General features: G+C 46.5%; 1 protein-coding gene across 1 annotated transcript; it reads right to left on the minus strand.

Annotated features, from left to right (window-relative positions):
• Positions 1–1,655: 1,655 nt before the first annotated feature.
• On the minus strand, positions 1,656–14,157 carry map6a (microtubule-associated protein 6a). Its single transcript, XM_072658769.1, has 3 exons — positions 13,406–14,157; positions 6,676–6,889; positions 1,656–5,600 (listed from the first exon to the last, which is right to left on the minus strand). Exons 1-3 carry the CDS (start codon positions 14,128–14,130, stop codon positions 5,382–5,384), a joined length of 1,158 nt encoding a protein of 385 aa, XP_072514870.1. The 5' UTR covers positions 14,131–14,157; the 3' UTR covers positions 1,656–5,381.
• Positions 14,158–14,388: the final 231 nt, after the last annotated feature.

Raw genomic sequence — 14,388 nt, forward strand, 5'->3', positions numbered from 1 at the left:
TTATCTAATGCCCAGAATATCTAATATTTATGATTTTGTAAGAATATATATTTTTATTATATATATTATATGTAAATATGTCCAGAATATATATATATATACATATACATACATATATATATATATATTCAATTATAAGCTCCCTGGACAAAATATTTATCACTCTGCGTGTTTAAGGTGGTAGTAACTTTGGGCTCTTGCAGATGGCGCTGCACAAGGATTATGGGGCTATTAATACCTGTGGGGTGTGTGATGGGGTTTATAGAAGAAGTTTATAGAGAAGAGGAGGTACAGTGCAGTCAGGGTCTCGTTGAATGTATGGAAAATGGCTCGCACTGGGATTTCTGCCACTGCTGGTTGACCTGTATGACCGTAAGCTTCCATCCACCTGCAGATTCAGCTCCTTCCTTCACACTGGGGTCTTTGGCCACGCCCAGATGCAGTCACTCCTTTTAGCCAATCATTAACTGCATCTGCTTTGCACCCCTATTTTCCACACATCCATGGAGACCCTCACTGCACTGTCCCATGTCTTCTCAATCTATAAACCCCATCACACAGGTATTTATAGCCCCATCATCCTCATGCAGCGCCATCTGAAGGGGACTGATGCTACTACCACCTTAAACACACACAGTGACAATTCATCTGTTATTCTGGGAGCTTATTAATATATTTATATTATTCAACAAATTGTTTCGCAGTGCCGTCTAAAGTGCAGGTCAGAGCTTAACCCTTAGAAGTCGCAGTTGTAAAATTCCTACTGTTTTTTATATGAATCTAATATGAAGATCATTTCTGGAGTGGTAGTTTCACTGACAACAGTACCTTCAAACTTCTAAGGGTTAATAAAGGCTGTGCTGATCTCAGGTGTGTTACCTTGGGTCAGGTAGTGCACAGCGCCACAGGTGTTGCTTTAGCGTCTGCACCCAACCAATATCTCGGATGGGTTGGCAGAGCTGAATGTAGTGGTACTGTTTTAGCACAACCCTTCAAATGAACGAGAAGGAGAATTTCAATTGCAGCTCCAAAGGTCAAAAGGTCACGATAAAAGCACATTTACAAAGCCAATCAAATCAAATCACAGTCAAACAAATGTTGTTAGTAAATATCGATGAGAACAATGTCCGCTTCCACCTGTGTTAAAGATGAGGGTGATAAAATACAGCATTTCCCAGCAGATTCTGACTACAGCTGGTCTGAGCTCTGAAACGATCGACTTCCTTTAAACCTCAGTTTTGAAACATAGATAAAGACAGGTGATTCTGGAACAAGGTGCTTGGCATCCTGTACTGGTGTGTACATGTTGCAGGCTCTGAAATATATTGGATTCAATCACGATGCAAAGGAATATATTTCTGAACTCTCACCACACGGCAACATGCACGGCGTGAAAGGATGCCAGCACCGTTTCCAGTGGACACATGAACACAAAAAATGTGTGAAATCAACCACAACCATCAGCTCTACTCTACTGCGTCAGAGAGGCGGACTTCTCTTCCATGTGGACTTTCCTTACACGCAATTAAAAAACAAACGACAGTGAGAGAGACGAGACACCAAGACAACAGAGACACCACACACAGACATCCATGTTCACCTACCGTTCGCTTCCCAAAACCCTCTCACTTCTCAAACAAAACGAACCCAGACACTTCTGTTTCTGCGTTTGCATTTATTAGCAGTATTTGTCGATAAATAAGAGCAAGCAGAGAGAAAGCACACATCACATCATCACATCAGGTTATATTCGTCGCCCCGTCACACCACTCTTTTCAGCCGTGTGTTTTTTCTTTCCACTCTTTTGAGTAATGCATGGAGGTACAGATAGCACCAGTGCTAAGCACGCATGTTTAATGTTTAATGAACATGTACGACCCCACCCGAACCCTTTGTCTGTCTTTTTTTTGGATGCCGTACCACTCCCTTCCTCCACGTGTTAATGTTCCTTTAATGTACGCCCCACCGACGGCTGCAAAATGTCCATGAAAAGGCCCTCATGATGCACCGCGCTCACACAGAGCAGAGACTGGCCTAAAACCGGTGGCCTGAAATCAGTGACCCAAAACCGCCAGCCAAAGCCACAGGCCCAAAACTGGTAGTCCAAAGCCAATGGTCTGAAACTGGTAGCCCGAAGTCATGTGGCCTAAAGCAAGCGGCCCAATACCAGCGGTCTAAAACTGGTAGCTCGAAGTCGTGTGGCCTAAAGCCAGCAGCTCAAAACCAGCAGCCTGAAACTGGTAGCCCGAAGCCAGTGGCCTGGAACTACTGCCCCAGAACCGATGGCCTAAAACTGGTGGCCCAAAACTGCCACCCCAATCTCCAGTAGGCCTGAAACCTCAAAACTGGCAGTCAAAAGCCATCGGTCTGAAACTGGTAGCCCGTAGTCAGTGGCCTAAAGCCAGCAGCCCAAAACCAGTGGTCTGAAACTGGTAGCTCAAAACTAGCAGTTAAAAGCCAATGATCTGAAACTGGTGGCCCAAAAGCTTCCAGAACAAGGATGAGCAAATCCATTCTATGTTAATTCCAGAATTCCCCAGAATTCAAGTCCAGGTGTTTTGTGTGTGCCCTGAATTAGCTTTTTTCTGGAATTCCAGTGAATGAGGAATTGCTGTTGTGGATCAGCATCTGAAAGTGGGTCAGTTTTAAGCCTGATTTTCCCCAACCGGGCTTGGAGGCACAAGCCTGTGATACAATACTCAGACATACATGTAGGCTACAGAGACCACAGAGCTTTGGAGCATCCAGAATGGACATGGAGGACGAGAGGCAGGCGAGGGAGGAGGGACATCCATTTGCGAAAACAGATGAGAGCGGAGACAGACAGAGGGCTGGCAGAGGGGTGGCCCATGATACAACACAAAATGCAAAGCATGGTTCTCAACAGAACTCAGAACCCAGGAACTCAAACATCTCTGATTTAATCACAGTCGGACTGGGCGGTGGTCCGGAATCGGCTTGATTCAGATGTGTGTCTCATTCCCACATAAAGGAAATACTTCAGCAGTGTTCTGGCTTTCTGTTCACTGCCATCATTTTCACAAATGGACAAAAGTATTGGGACACCTGAAATCAAGGTTATTAAAAGAGCTGATCCTGCTTCTGTTGGAGTAACTGTCTCTACTGTCCAGAGAAGAAGACTTTCTAGTAGATTCTGGAGGAGCATTGCTGTGAGGATTTAATTGCATTCAACTACAAGCGCTTTAGTGAGGTCAGGATGTTGAATGATGATCACCCCACCTCATCATCCCCACCTCATCCCATCCAAAAGTACTGGATGGAGCTCCACCACCATCATTCCAGAGAACACAGTTCCTCCACTGCTCCACAGCTCAATGCTGGGGGGCTTTATACCCCTCTAGCCCACGCCTGGCATTATTAGGCAGCATGGAGCCAGAGGGACTAGACAAGCTGTGTGCATGTGTGTGCATCAGCAATGGGGGCCACTTAAAGTAGTTGAATGCGTTCATTAGAAGGGGTGTCCACAAATATTTGGACATATATTTGGTGGGTGTTCAGAGGTACCATCACTGACATTTGACCTTGTTGACCTTCCTGCTTTAGTGAAAGATTACATTAACCTAAATGTGTAACATGGGTGTGTAGCGGCACACATAAACCAGCGTTCTTATGAAGTCATGAGCCTGAATCTTCAGAGAAAGCCATAGTAATCATGGAAAATGAACCAAAACATGCACAGAGAGGGAAAGCATTCCACATGGACTGCATTCAACTTACCAGCACCTCGAAGACGAAAACACAAAAGAGAGAACAGTCAGTTCACCAACACACCACAGGACAAACCAGGGAGGGGGCAAGAGGAGGAGGAGGGGGGGGGGGGTACCAGACATTAAAAGCTCCATTAATAATGAATAAATGGAATCGATATGAATATCAAGCAGCTCTTCATTTCGTTCTAAAGCTAATCTCTGGACTTTTACAGCCATGGGGATCGGCCATCTGTCCCGGCAGGGCTAATCACATTGGGGAAGGGGTACCGTGACGAGGTGTGTGTGTGGAGAGGGGTGGATGGGGGTGTGTGTTTTGGCTCTAGTGTGAATTTTAGGGTGTGGCTGTTGCACCCCTCCCCTGTATAGATAAGGAAAACATGTTTACATGTGGTCGAAGTTTGCTTATACTCCCTGTCTGTATCTTCACTTTGTCTCTTATCCGTTTATTTATTTAATACAGTGACACATCCAACACGCCAACACCTAATGTCTAATCTATCAAAAGACAAATTTACAGTTCATCCCTTAACCATGTTAACCACCATAATCTAGTTGGTTGTCCTAGCAACATAGACCCAAACCAGAGAGCAAATTACAGCGAGACTTTAGCGTAACTCAATAGTCCCGCTGTGATTGGTAGGAAATGATGATGATGGAATAGGTCCTCTAATGACCCTATTATCCTTGGTGTTGTTGGGTGGTTTACACATTCAGAGCCTGAAGTAAACAAACCAACAAGGACAGTAAGTCAGTAATCGGCCGAGCTCCAGAGTGATCTTACTTTGAGAGGCCAATCTGGGCGCTTAATCGGCGAAAACACAGCATACACAAGAGGCGAAGCAGGCAAACGATCAATACCCAAGCTGCACATTTATCAAAGGTTTTTGTGTTTGGAGAAGTGATCCAGTTCTCTTTAGAGGTTAGTGCGGCATAATTCCCCCCGAATCTCCAATCTCAGAGAGTCAGTCTGATGTTCCCACTGCTGGAGAAAAACATCCTTGATAAATGCATCCCAGCGATCTGTGATCTGTGCAGATGAAAGCCAAACCACACAGTCAAATCGCTCCATGCAACATTACAGAACCATCCATTGGCCAACCGGGGGTGTGGTGGTGGTGGTGGGGAGGGGGGGTGGTTGCCATGGAGACCTCGCCGTGGAGACGAGGAGAGGGAGCGGATGGCGGGTGGAGGAGCAGGATGCAAATGCAAACGCCCCCACATCATGGGTAGTCACGTGATGAGGGGCAGCGTGGAGAGAAAACCCTGACATTTCACAACCACAACAACCCAGTGAGTTTGGGGAGGTGGGCGGAGGGGGAGAGGTGGAGAAACACAGAGAGAGACAAGAACCAGAGAAAAGGACAGACCAGGAGAGAGAGAGAGAGAGAGAGAGAGAGAGAGGGAGGCAGCAGTAGACGGAAAATCCAGACAGAAGAAAAGATGGAGAATCAGAGAGACGCAGAAGAGGAAAGGAAGACAGGGACAGGGACAGGGACAGGGACAGGGACGCGTGGATCTGAAAGAAAGAGAACGGGGCTACAGACAGAACAGTCGATGAATGAGAACCTCTTAATGGATTATTTTGCAGCCTTCGTCAGCGTTTAGCCGCGTTCTGGAAGAGAGTAAATGAAAGTAGAAGTGCAATGGTTTTTACTCTTTCGCCTCAGCCAGTTTGTTGTTCATCTCTTTACTTTTCTCCTTGTCGCCCTGCGCCGGCTGCCTCTCCGGCTGGTTCTCCGAGCTTTTCTTTTTGGAGCCTCGCACCGAGGCCGCCTGCTTCTCCTTGGACTTCTTCACAGCTTTGCTCTGGGAGGTGGACACGGAGGTGGCCTTTTTTGGTTTGGAACGAGGAAGACTTGTTCTGTCCACCTGTGGATCAGCATTAAAGTGTGGGTAAGGAGAACAGCAATGTAAGCTTGCACACCGAAACACACAGGTGAACAGTCACACCAGTGGACAGCCTATAGGAGAACACAAATGAACAGTCACACTAATAGATCATCTCCACAACGCAACACAAATGAGTAATCACAGCAGTGGACAGTCTCTATAAAGAAACACACAAATGAACAGTCACACCAGTGGACAGTCTCTACAGGTGAACACAAATGAACAGTCACACCAGTGGACAGTCTCTACGAAGGAACCCATAAACAAACAGTCATACCAGAGGACAATCTGGGAACATATAAATGAACAGTCATACCAGTGGACAGTCTCCACAGGGGAACACATAAATGAACAGTCACACTAGTGGACAAACTCTATAAGGAAACCCATAAATGAACAGTCACATCAGTGGACACTCTCTTCAGGGGGACACAAATGAACAGTCACAACCTCAGCAAAGGCAAAAAAATAGACAAACACATCAGTAAACACAGCAATAAAAACAACACATCAATGGCCAATCATACACAGGGACATCACCCCAGTTAAGAGAACACAAGTGGACACTCGTACCACTGGACAGGTGTTTGACAGGAGCACCAGTGGAGAACTACTCCAGGTAAACACCAGCAAAACTCTACTGGCTTCACTGGAGTCTTTACACAGATTCAGAGGTGGGAGTGACCCCCCCGTCTTATAAAGGCCTCTAAAGGCAGGATCTATGCGCAGTGTGTCCAGCAGCATAATAATGAGGCAGTGACAAACTGCAGCCCAGGCACCAAGAAACTGGGCCGTGATAAACTTCTGAAAAATGCCACTGCATAACCACGCAGTGGCAAGCAATCGACTGCTGAAGTACTGCCAAGAAATGCTGTCTTACACTCTGGACTAAACACACACACACTCACAGACACACTCACACACACACTCACACACTCACACACACACACACACACACACACACACACACTCACACACACACTCACACACACACACACACACACACACACACTCACACACACACTCACAGAAATATCTCCAACTGCTCTCTTACCTTGCTAGGCTCTAGGTACGGCTCACTGTACAGCGATCGTATTCTCCTCCTCTCCAGGGCCTTGTTGTCGGCAGGCTGTGCCTTTGCCTGCTCTCCCCTGAAGGTGGCGCTATAGCTGGTCTCCAGGTTGGTCTTTTCGTCTGGAGGGTGGTACTGAGACTTGGCCCGGATCAGTTTCACTGGCTTAACATCTGTGTAAGCTTTAAACTCCGTCCTGGAGAACCGAGAACACATGAGATGCTTATTAATGCAATCACAACTACACCTTACTACACCTCCCCACCCCGGCCACTTTATCAGAAACCCCTGTCTTGTAGCTCCGCCTTGCTGGTGTCCAGTTGGAGATTGAGTGTAAAGAACCTTTAAGAAGCCTAAAGAACCTACTTGCCTCTTTCACTTTGTTAAACTACTACTTTTCATGTGTTTCTATTGAAATATTGTTGATTATTGATTATTAGTTGATTATTAGTGTGATTTGAAGGATGACAAATCAGTACTTTAATTTTAATTTAGTAATACTTTATCATTATTTAGTAATATTTGGTAATTATTTAGTTATACTTAGTAATTATTTAGTAATATTTTGTAATGATTTAGTAATACTTAGTAAGTTTTAAGTAATATATAGTAATAATTTTGTAATATTTGGACATTATTTAGTAACGCTTAGTAATTATTTAGTAATGTGTAGTAATTATTTAGTCATACTAAGTACATTTTTAGTTATACTATGTAATTATTAAGTAATATTTGGTAATTAGATATGCTTAGTAATTCTTTAGTAATGCTTAGTAAGTTTTTAGTAATACTTAGTAATTATATTGTAAAGACAGGGTTAAAGCGAGGGTTATTGGACGGTATGAGGAGGTTCTGTCTCACTGGCTGTCCCTCTCTCTGTCTCTGGCTCTGTCTGGCCGGACTCCTGTCTCAGGGTGATGAACTGATATTGATTAAGGAACGCCGTTAGTGTCCTGGCTGGAGAGGCCAGTGCTCTACAGCCTCATTACAGCAAATATTCTGAGCAGCAGCTCACTTTTCTACACAATCACATCAAGGTCTGAGCGAGAAGCAAGCTCAGCTACCATCTCCGAGAACTACATCACTCCCCAACACACACCACCCTCCTACAGTGTGTTCCAGTGAAGAGCAGCGGTGGGGCGGGTGACCTGAGCAGTGTGTGTCTGTCTGAAAGTCTGCTGTTCAGTAGTGTGCAGCTGAGGGGTTCTGTGCTTTAAAGCCCAGGGGAATGATGTGATGTGTCACGGGGGAACACTCAGCTATTCACTCTGCTGCATCACCCTGACCTGTTTGCCTGTTTGTTTGCCATGGCAATGTCCTTTTCCTGGGGCTGAATCAGTGAAGGCGCACACTACATGGGCGAAAGTATTGGGACACCTGCTCATTGCACATTGCTCACTGTTTCTTCTGAAATCAAGAGTATTAAAGAGCTGATCCTGCTTCTGTTGCAGTAACTGTCTCTACTGTCCAGAGAAGAAGACTTTCTACTAGATTTAGGAGCAGCATTGCTGTGAGGATTTGATTGCATTTAGCAACACCCCAACTCACCCCATCTAAAAGTACTGGATTGAGCTCCACCACCATCATTCCAGAGAACACAGTTCCTCTACTGCTCCACAGCTCCTCAATGCTGGGGGGCTTTATACTCCTCTAGCCCACGCCTGACATTAGGCAGCATGGAGCCAATAGGGTCATGATGATGTAGCCAGTAGGGTCATGTTTGGTTCATCTGCTCCAGAGAGTCCTATTCTATTGGCAGTTCTTCTCTACAGGGACTAGACAAGCTGTGTGTGTGCATTTGCACATCTGTGTCAGCAACTTAAAGTAGCTGAATGCATTCATTAGAGGGGGTGTCCACAAACATTTGGACATGTAGTGTAGAAACATGTGCTGAAGACTTGGCTGTGTGCTCACTGCGGAGAGCTGCTGGTCTGTGCAGTGTAAGAGGTCCGTGTTGGTTAGTGAACGGGTTTGGATTCAGTACCAAGCACCCGTGGTACCCTGGGACACCAGCGGCATTGTTATCAACCCTACTGTATCCATGGAACAAGCAGAGTCACAGAACCATGGAAATCTGTCTGTCTCTCGTCGCCGTGGCAATGCACTGCAATCAGCCTCCTTCAGCTCCTTCCATTGTGAGGAGAAGAATAGCAGTCGCTGATTTGATTGACAGCAGCCTCTGCGTTTCCCCAGTGCTCTGATCATCTCTGTCAGAACAAAACCTCACATCTCCAAAAAAATGCTCTCTCTAATTTCAATACACAACATGTCCAAATGTTTGTGGACGCCTCTTCTAATACCGTCCAGTCCCTGTAGAGAAGAAGTACTGCCAATAGAATAGGACTCTCTGGAGCAGATCAACATTGAGCTGTGGAGCAGTGGAGCTGTGTGGTGGTGCTACTGATGAGAACCTCAGGTTCTCTTTTTGAGTCTTGGTTCTTCTCTTTTTGAGAAATGTTCTCCGCTTGAGTCTTGGTTCCTTTCAGTGGTTCTTTCTCAAGCTTTTAGGGAGGTTCTCCTTTTGAGTCTCCTACGGTGGTTCTCCTGGGGAGGTTCTGTGAGCACTGCAGAGATGAGGCTGATGTGACCGGAGCTGAGTGTTATGTAATCCGGGCTGTGGTGTAAGTCCTGACGTCGCTCCGACATTATCCGCTCTAACTCACACACTTGAACCTGACGACCTCTGGCAAGAGAGCGGCCTTTTGGAGCGCACAGAGTCCGGTCTGGTCTTCGTTTCCTCAGCCTTGTTGCCATGGTGATGCATTGGCACCATAGGGAGAGGAGAAGCAATGCCAGAGCAGTGCATTCTGGGTACAAGCTTGGCACCACATCTCTGTAATATGGCGTTCAACCAGACCAGGACATATTTAGCATTTTAGTGCCCAACAGATAAAATGGACAAAAGTATTGGGACTGCTTATTCATTGATTCTTCTGAAATCAAGGATATTAAAAGAGTCTCCCCTGCATCTGTTGGAGTGACTGTCTCTACTGTCCAGAGAAGAAGACTTTCTACTAGATTTTGGAGAAGGAGCATTGCTGTGAGGATTTGATTGAATTCAGTGGCAAGCGTGCCTGGCATTAGGCAGCATGGAGCCAGTAGGGTCATGTTTGGTTGAGTCCTATTCTATTGGCAGTGCTTTTCTACAGTGACTAAACAATCTGTGAGTGTGTGTGTGTGTGTATTTGCACATCTGAGTCAGCAATGGGTGCAACTTAAAGCAGCTAAATGCATCTGTTAGAAGGGGTGTCCACAAATATTTGGACGTGCAGAGCATCTGTCAAATAAATAAAGTGGGAATTGCTTTAATATTCATGCTGCGTCAGCACTGCGCCGCTGATCCTACAGCCCTCACTCACCCAGTCACACTTCCACTAGAGCACTCCAGCAGAATAGAAATGAGACCAGTGAAAGTGCTTGGACAGAGGTTTCTCTCTCTCTCTCTCTCTCTCTCTCGTGCACTCGCTCGCTCTCTGCTGCTCCACATTATTGATCTCTGAGGCTGAGCTGTAACACTGCTTTACCTCCACGGCTCGACTATATACAGGACACACACACAGCTATGAAAGGGGTGTGGGTTACTGATTTCCTGGGTATCCAGGAGTGTAATAGCTCACTGACCTCCTGACCTCACTATTATATAAGTAAAATAGCTCACAGCAAACCAGAGACACTGCTCGACTAGTGGCTAGTGCACAGTGCTGACGGACCGAGCAATGGCTCTGTCACTGCTCTGTGTTTAGGGCTGAACATTCATGTGTTTAATAGTTAAACACTCGTTTGTGTGTGTGTGTGTGTGTGTGTGTGTGTGTGTGTGTGTGTGTGGATGCCGAGTGGAGTAATGGTTGTATACTGGTTTAGTAACAGGTTTAGCACTCTTAAGTGTGGAGGCAAGAATGGGTGTTTGTGTGTGTGGGTGTGTTTGAGTTCCAGCCAAGCACGCCTCCAGTCCTGATTACACACACACACACACACACAGACAAAAACAAATCTTACAAATGCACACACAGCTTGTCTAGTCCCTGTAGAGAAGAAGTACTGCCAATAGAATAGGACTCTCTGGAGCAGATCAACATCATGACCCTATTGGCTCCATGCTGCCTAATAATGCCAGGCGTGGGCTAGAGGGGTATAAAGCCCCCCAGCATTGAGGAGCTGTGGAGCAGTGGAGGAATTGTGCTCTCTGGAGCGATGGTGGATGGGATGAGTTAAGGAGTTGGGGATGATGAGGTGGGGTGGTGATCAATCATCCAACATCCTGACCTCACTAGCGCTGCTCTTGTGGCTGAATGCAATCAAATCCTCACAGCAATGCTGCTCCTCCAAAATCTAGTAGAAACACTTTCTTCTCTGCACAGTAGAGACAGTTAATCCAACAAACACTGAAGGAATGAACAGGTGTCCCAATACTTTTGTCCATTTAGTCAGTATAACTCTCCACTAATCTCCACTAAAACACTAAAACAGCTTCCTGCCTTCCTGTTAAACCCCAGTGCTTTTCTCCTGTCTGAAAGAGACTGACGTGGTGGAGGCTTTGGTGGAGGCTGTTCAGTCCAGATCGCTCCTGCCTCCTTTCTTTTTGAGAGGCGTCGGTGTTTGTGTTTGGAGGCAGCCGGCTGAGTTCAGGGAATTGAAATCCCGCAGCCTTTAGTTTTCTATTGTGTGAAGAAGAAAAGAGAGTGGATCTGAGTGACAGATGCCTCTGAGTTTCCCTACCGGCTAAAGACATCTCAGAAATGCTCAGTAACTGCCCATGCCCGTTTGTGGTTCACAAAGCGGAAGCGGAAGGACTGGACAGGACTGGAGTCTCAGTAAGGTTTCAGTAGAGTTTTGAGAGCCTCAGTGGTCAGAGCTGATGTCAACCGAGGGCTGGACTGGATGCCACATTAAGCTAAGCTGGGAGGTCTGAGTGCTTCTCTTAGAGTGTGCTGGCTTAGCAATGTGAAAGTCAGTGGTCAGTGAGAGTGTCTACCTGTAATTAACTGTATATAACATTAGAATAAACCCTAATGAACATAAAGTCAGTGGTCTGTGAGAGTGTCTACCTGTAATTAACTCTATATAACATTAGAATAAACCCTAATGAACATAAAGTCAGTGGTCAGTGAGAGTGTCTACCTGTAATTAACTCTATATAACATCAGAATAAACCCTAATAAACATAAAGTCAGTGGTCAGTGAGAGCGTCTACCTGTAATTCACTCTATATAACATCAGAATAAACCCTAATAAACATAAAGTCAGTGGTCAGTGAGAGTGTCTACCTGTAATTAACTCTATATAACATCAGAATAAACCCAAATAAACATAAAGTCAGTGGTCAGTGTTCTACCAGCAGCTGATCTGATTTACTTTAATGAAGGACTGCTTAGATGAACTAGGTGTTGGATGGGAACTGGGAATACTGGTCTTCCTGTAGGAGAGCACTGGGACTGGTTAAGCTCACACTGGTCTTTGCTGTATGTAGACTCCACTGCACTGGGACTGTGTGTTGCTGCAGTAACCCTGCAGCCCATGTGGGATTACCACTCTGTCTGACTGTCTGTCTGTCTGACTGTCTGTCTGTCTGACTGTCTGTAAAGGAGGAGACAGGCCGTAACTCAGCTTCCTTAACAACTGCATCACAGTGAAGACGGCAGTGTGAGACATTTTAAGGTTTGACCTTCTGTATGGTCTCCACTCTCTCTCTCTCTCTCTCTCTCTCACACACACACACACACTCTCTCGAGAAAGCTGTGACGCTTCTTTTATAAAGCCAGCTGCGGCACTCCTGCCATCTGCACCGTACCACAGCAGCACGCTAACGGATTAGCACACAGCTGATCTGCTGCGTCACTCACTCACGCCACACACTCACACACACACACACACACACTCACACACACACACACACACACACACACACTCAACTCTTAGACCACAAGTTCACATGTTTATTCTAGCCTTGGAGATACGAGGTTGATGTAACGAGCAGTGGGGGGGATGTAAACAGTTTAGACTGTGGGTTTCTCATCTACCACCACAAGGTTATTGGGTGGGGGTGGGTGGAGGTAGTTCATTTAGGGCCCAGTCTTTCCACTGACCTTCAATACACATACAGGTAAAAAATAAATGAATAAACAACAACAACAACAATAATAATAATAATATTGAAACTGGTGTAGCATTTCGTTACCACGGAAATGTGTATAGTGTAAAAATGGAAATAGATGCTGCGTAACCATAGAAATGAGTAAGGTATGACCATGGCGATTAGTGTAGCATTATCATGGAAATGGATTTAGCGTAACCATGGAAATATGTGTAGAGTAACCATGGAAATAGTGGAAGTTGGTGATAACCTCAAGTGTAGCATTATCATCGAAGTGAGTGTAGAGAGTGTATCACAGGTGTAGTGTAACCATAGAAATAGGTGTAGCGTAACCATGGAAACAGGTGTAGCATAACCATGGAAATAGATGCAGCATAACCATGGAAATGAGTGCAGAGCCACTTATTTTTCAACAGTTATTCTCTTTGTGATGTGTATCTATGAATCAGTTTGGTATGTGTATTAATGTAGCTGGGCACTGTTGACACATTTCACATGTATACTACACACACACACACACACACACACACACACACACACACACAGATCAAAAAATGGATTTTGAAAAGTATCCATCACTAGACACAAACTACATCTCCATGCAGCAGCAGCAGCGCTCACCTGTACGAGCTCCCACCACCGACCTCCTGCTTTATTTGGCGGTTTAGAGCGTCCACGGCCTCCCTGCCCTTCCCCACGCTAACGGGGGCCTCTGCTGACCCCTCGTTTCCTGCGGTGACCTTCTTCTCCTTCTCCACTCTTTTTACCTGCCTCTTCTTCTTCTCCCCCATCAGCATCTCCTTCTCCTGCACCTTATCTGCGATCTGGCTCTTCTCCAGGCCGCTCTCCAGTCCTGGCTTGGGTATCCAGGGGTGATCGCCCTTCCTGGGCAGAGGCCACGGCCTATAGTCCTGGCGGTATTGGGTCTGGCTGTCGAAGGGCACCTCCGGGCCGTGGTATTCGCTCTTGGGCTTGCAGCTCGGCTCCGGGCGAACCTTCCATGCCTTGTAGTCCTGCCGCATGACAGAGCCAGGAGCATCCTCGCGACCATCACGGGCCACTTCCTGCCGATTTCTTTCCCGATCCCTGTCCTGATCCCGCTCCTGGCTTCTCTCCTGCAGCCGCTCTCGGGTTCTGTCCTGGTGTCTGTCTTTTTCTCGCTCTCTCTCACGATTCCTTTCTCGGTCCCGATCCTTCTCCCGCTCCCGATCCTTCTGCAGCTGCTGCGTCTCCTCTGACGCCTCAGAGTACTTGACGAAAACCAGCGGCACGGCGATGTCGGCCTTGTCCAGCTGGCTCCAGAACCGTGCCATGCAGCACGCCCTGGCGATGCACGGCCACGCCATGACCCCTACAAACCCTCAAACCCCACCAAAACCCCACACCTCCCTAACTCCCCCACCCTGACCTCCCCCTTCCCCCTTCCCCCTTCTCTGATTCTGTCACTCCCCTTCTCCTCCTCTCCTGGTGCTGCAGCTGCGCCTCTCTCTCTCGCTCTCTCTCGCTCGTCCAGCTGATCAGTGAAAGCCTGGAGCTGTTCGTGCTGAATTTTCACAGCAGAGTGAATCCGCTCGCAGGGAATGAAATGGCGGAGCTGCTGCTTC

Source organism: Salminus brasiliensis, chromosome 16, assembly GCF_030463535.1.
Source record: "Salminus brasiliensis chromosome 16, fSalBra1.hap2, whole genome shotgun sequence".
NCBI lineage: Eukaryota > Metazoa > Chordata > Actinopteri > Characiformes > Bryconidae > Salminus > Salminus brasiliensis.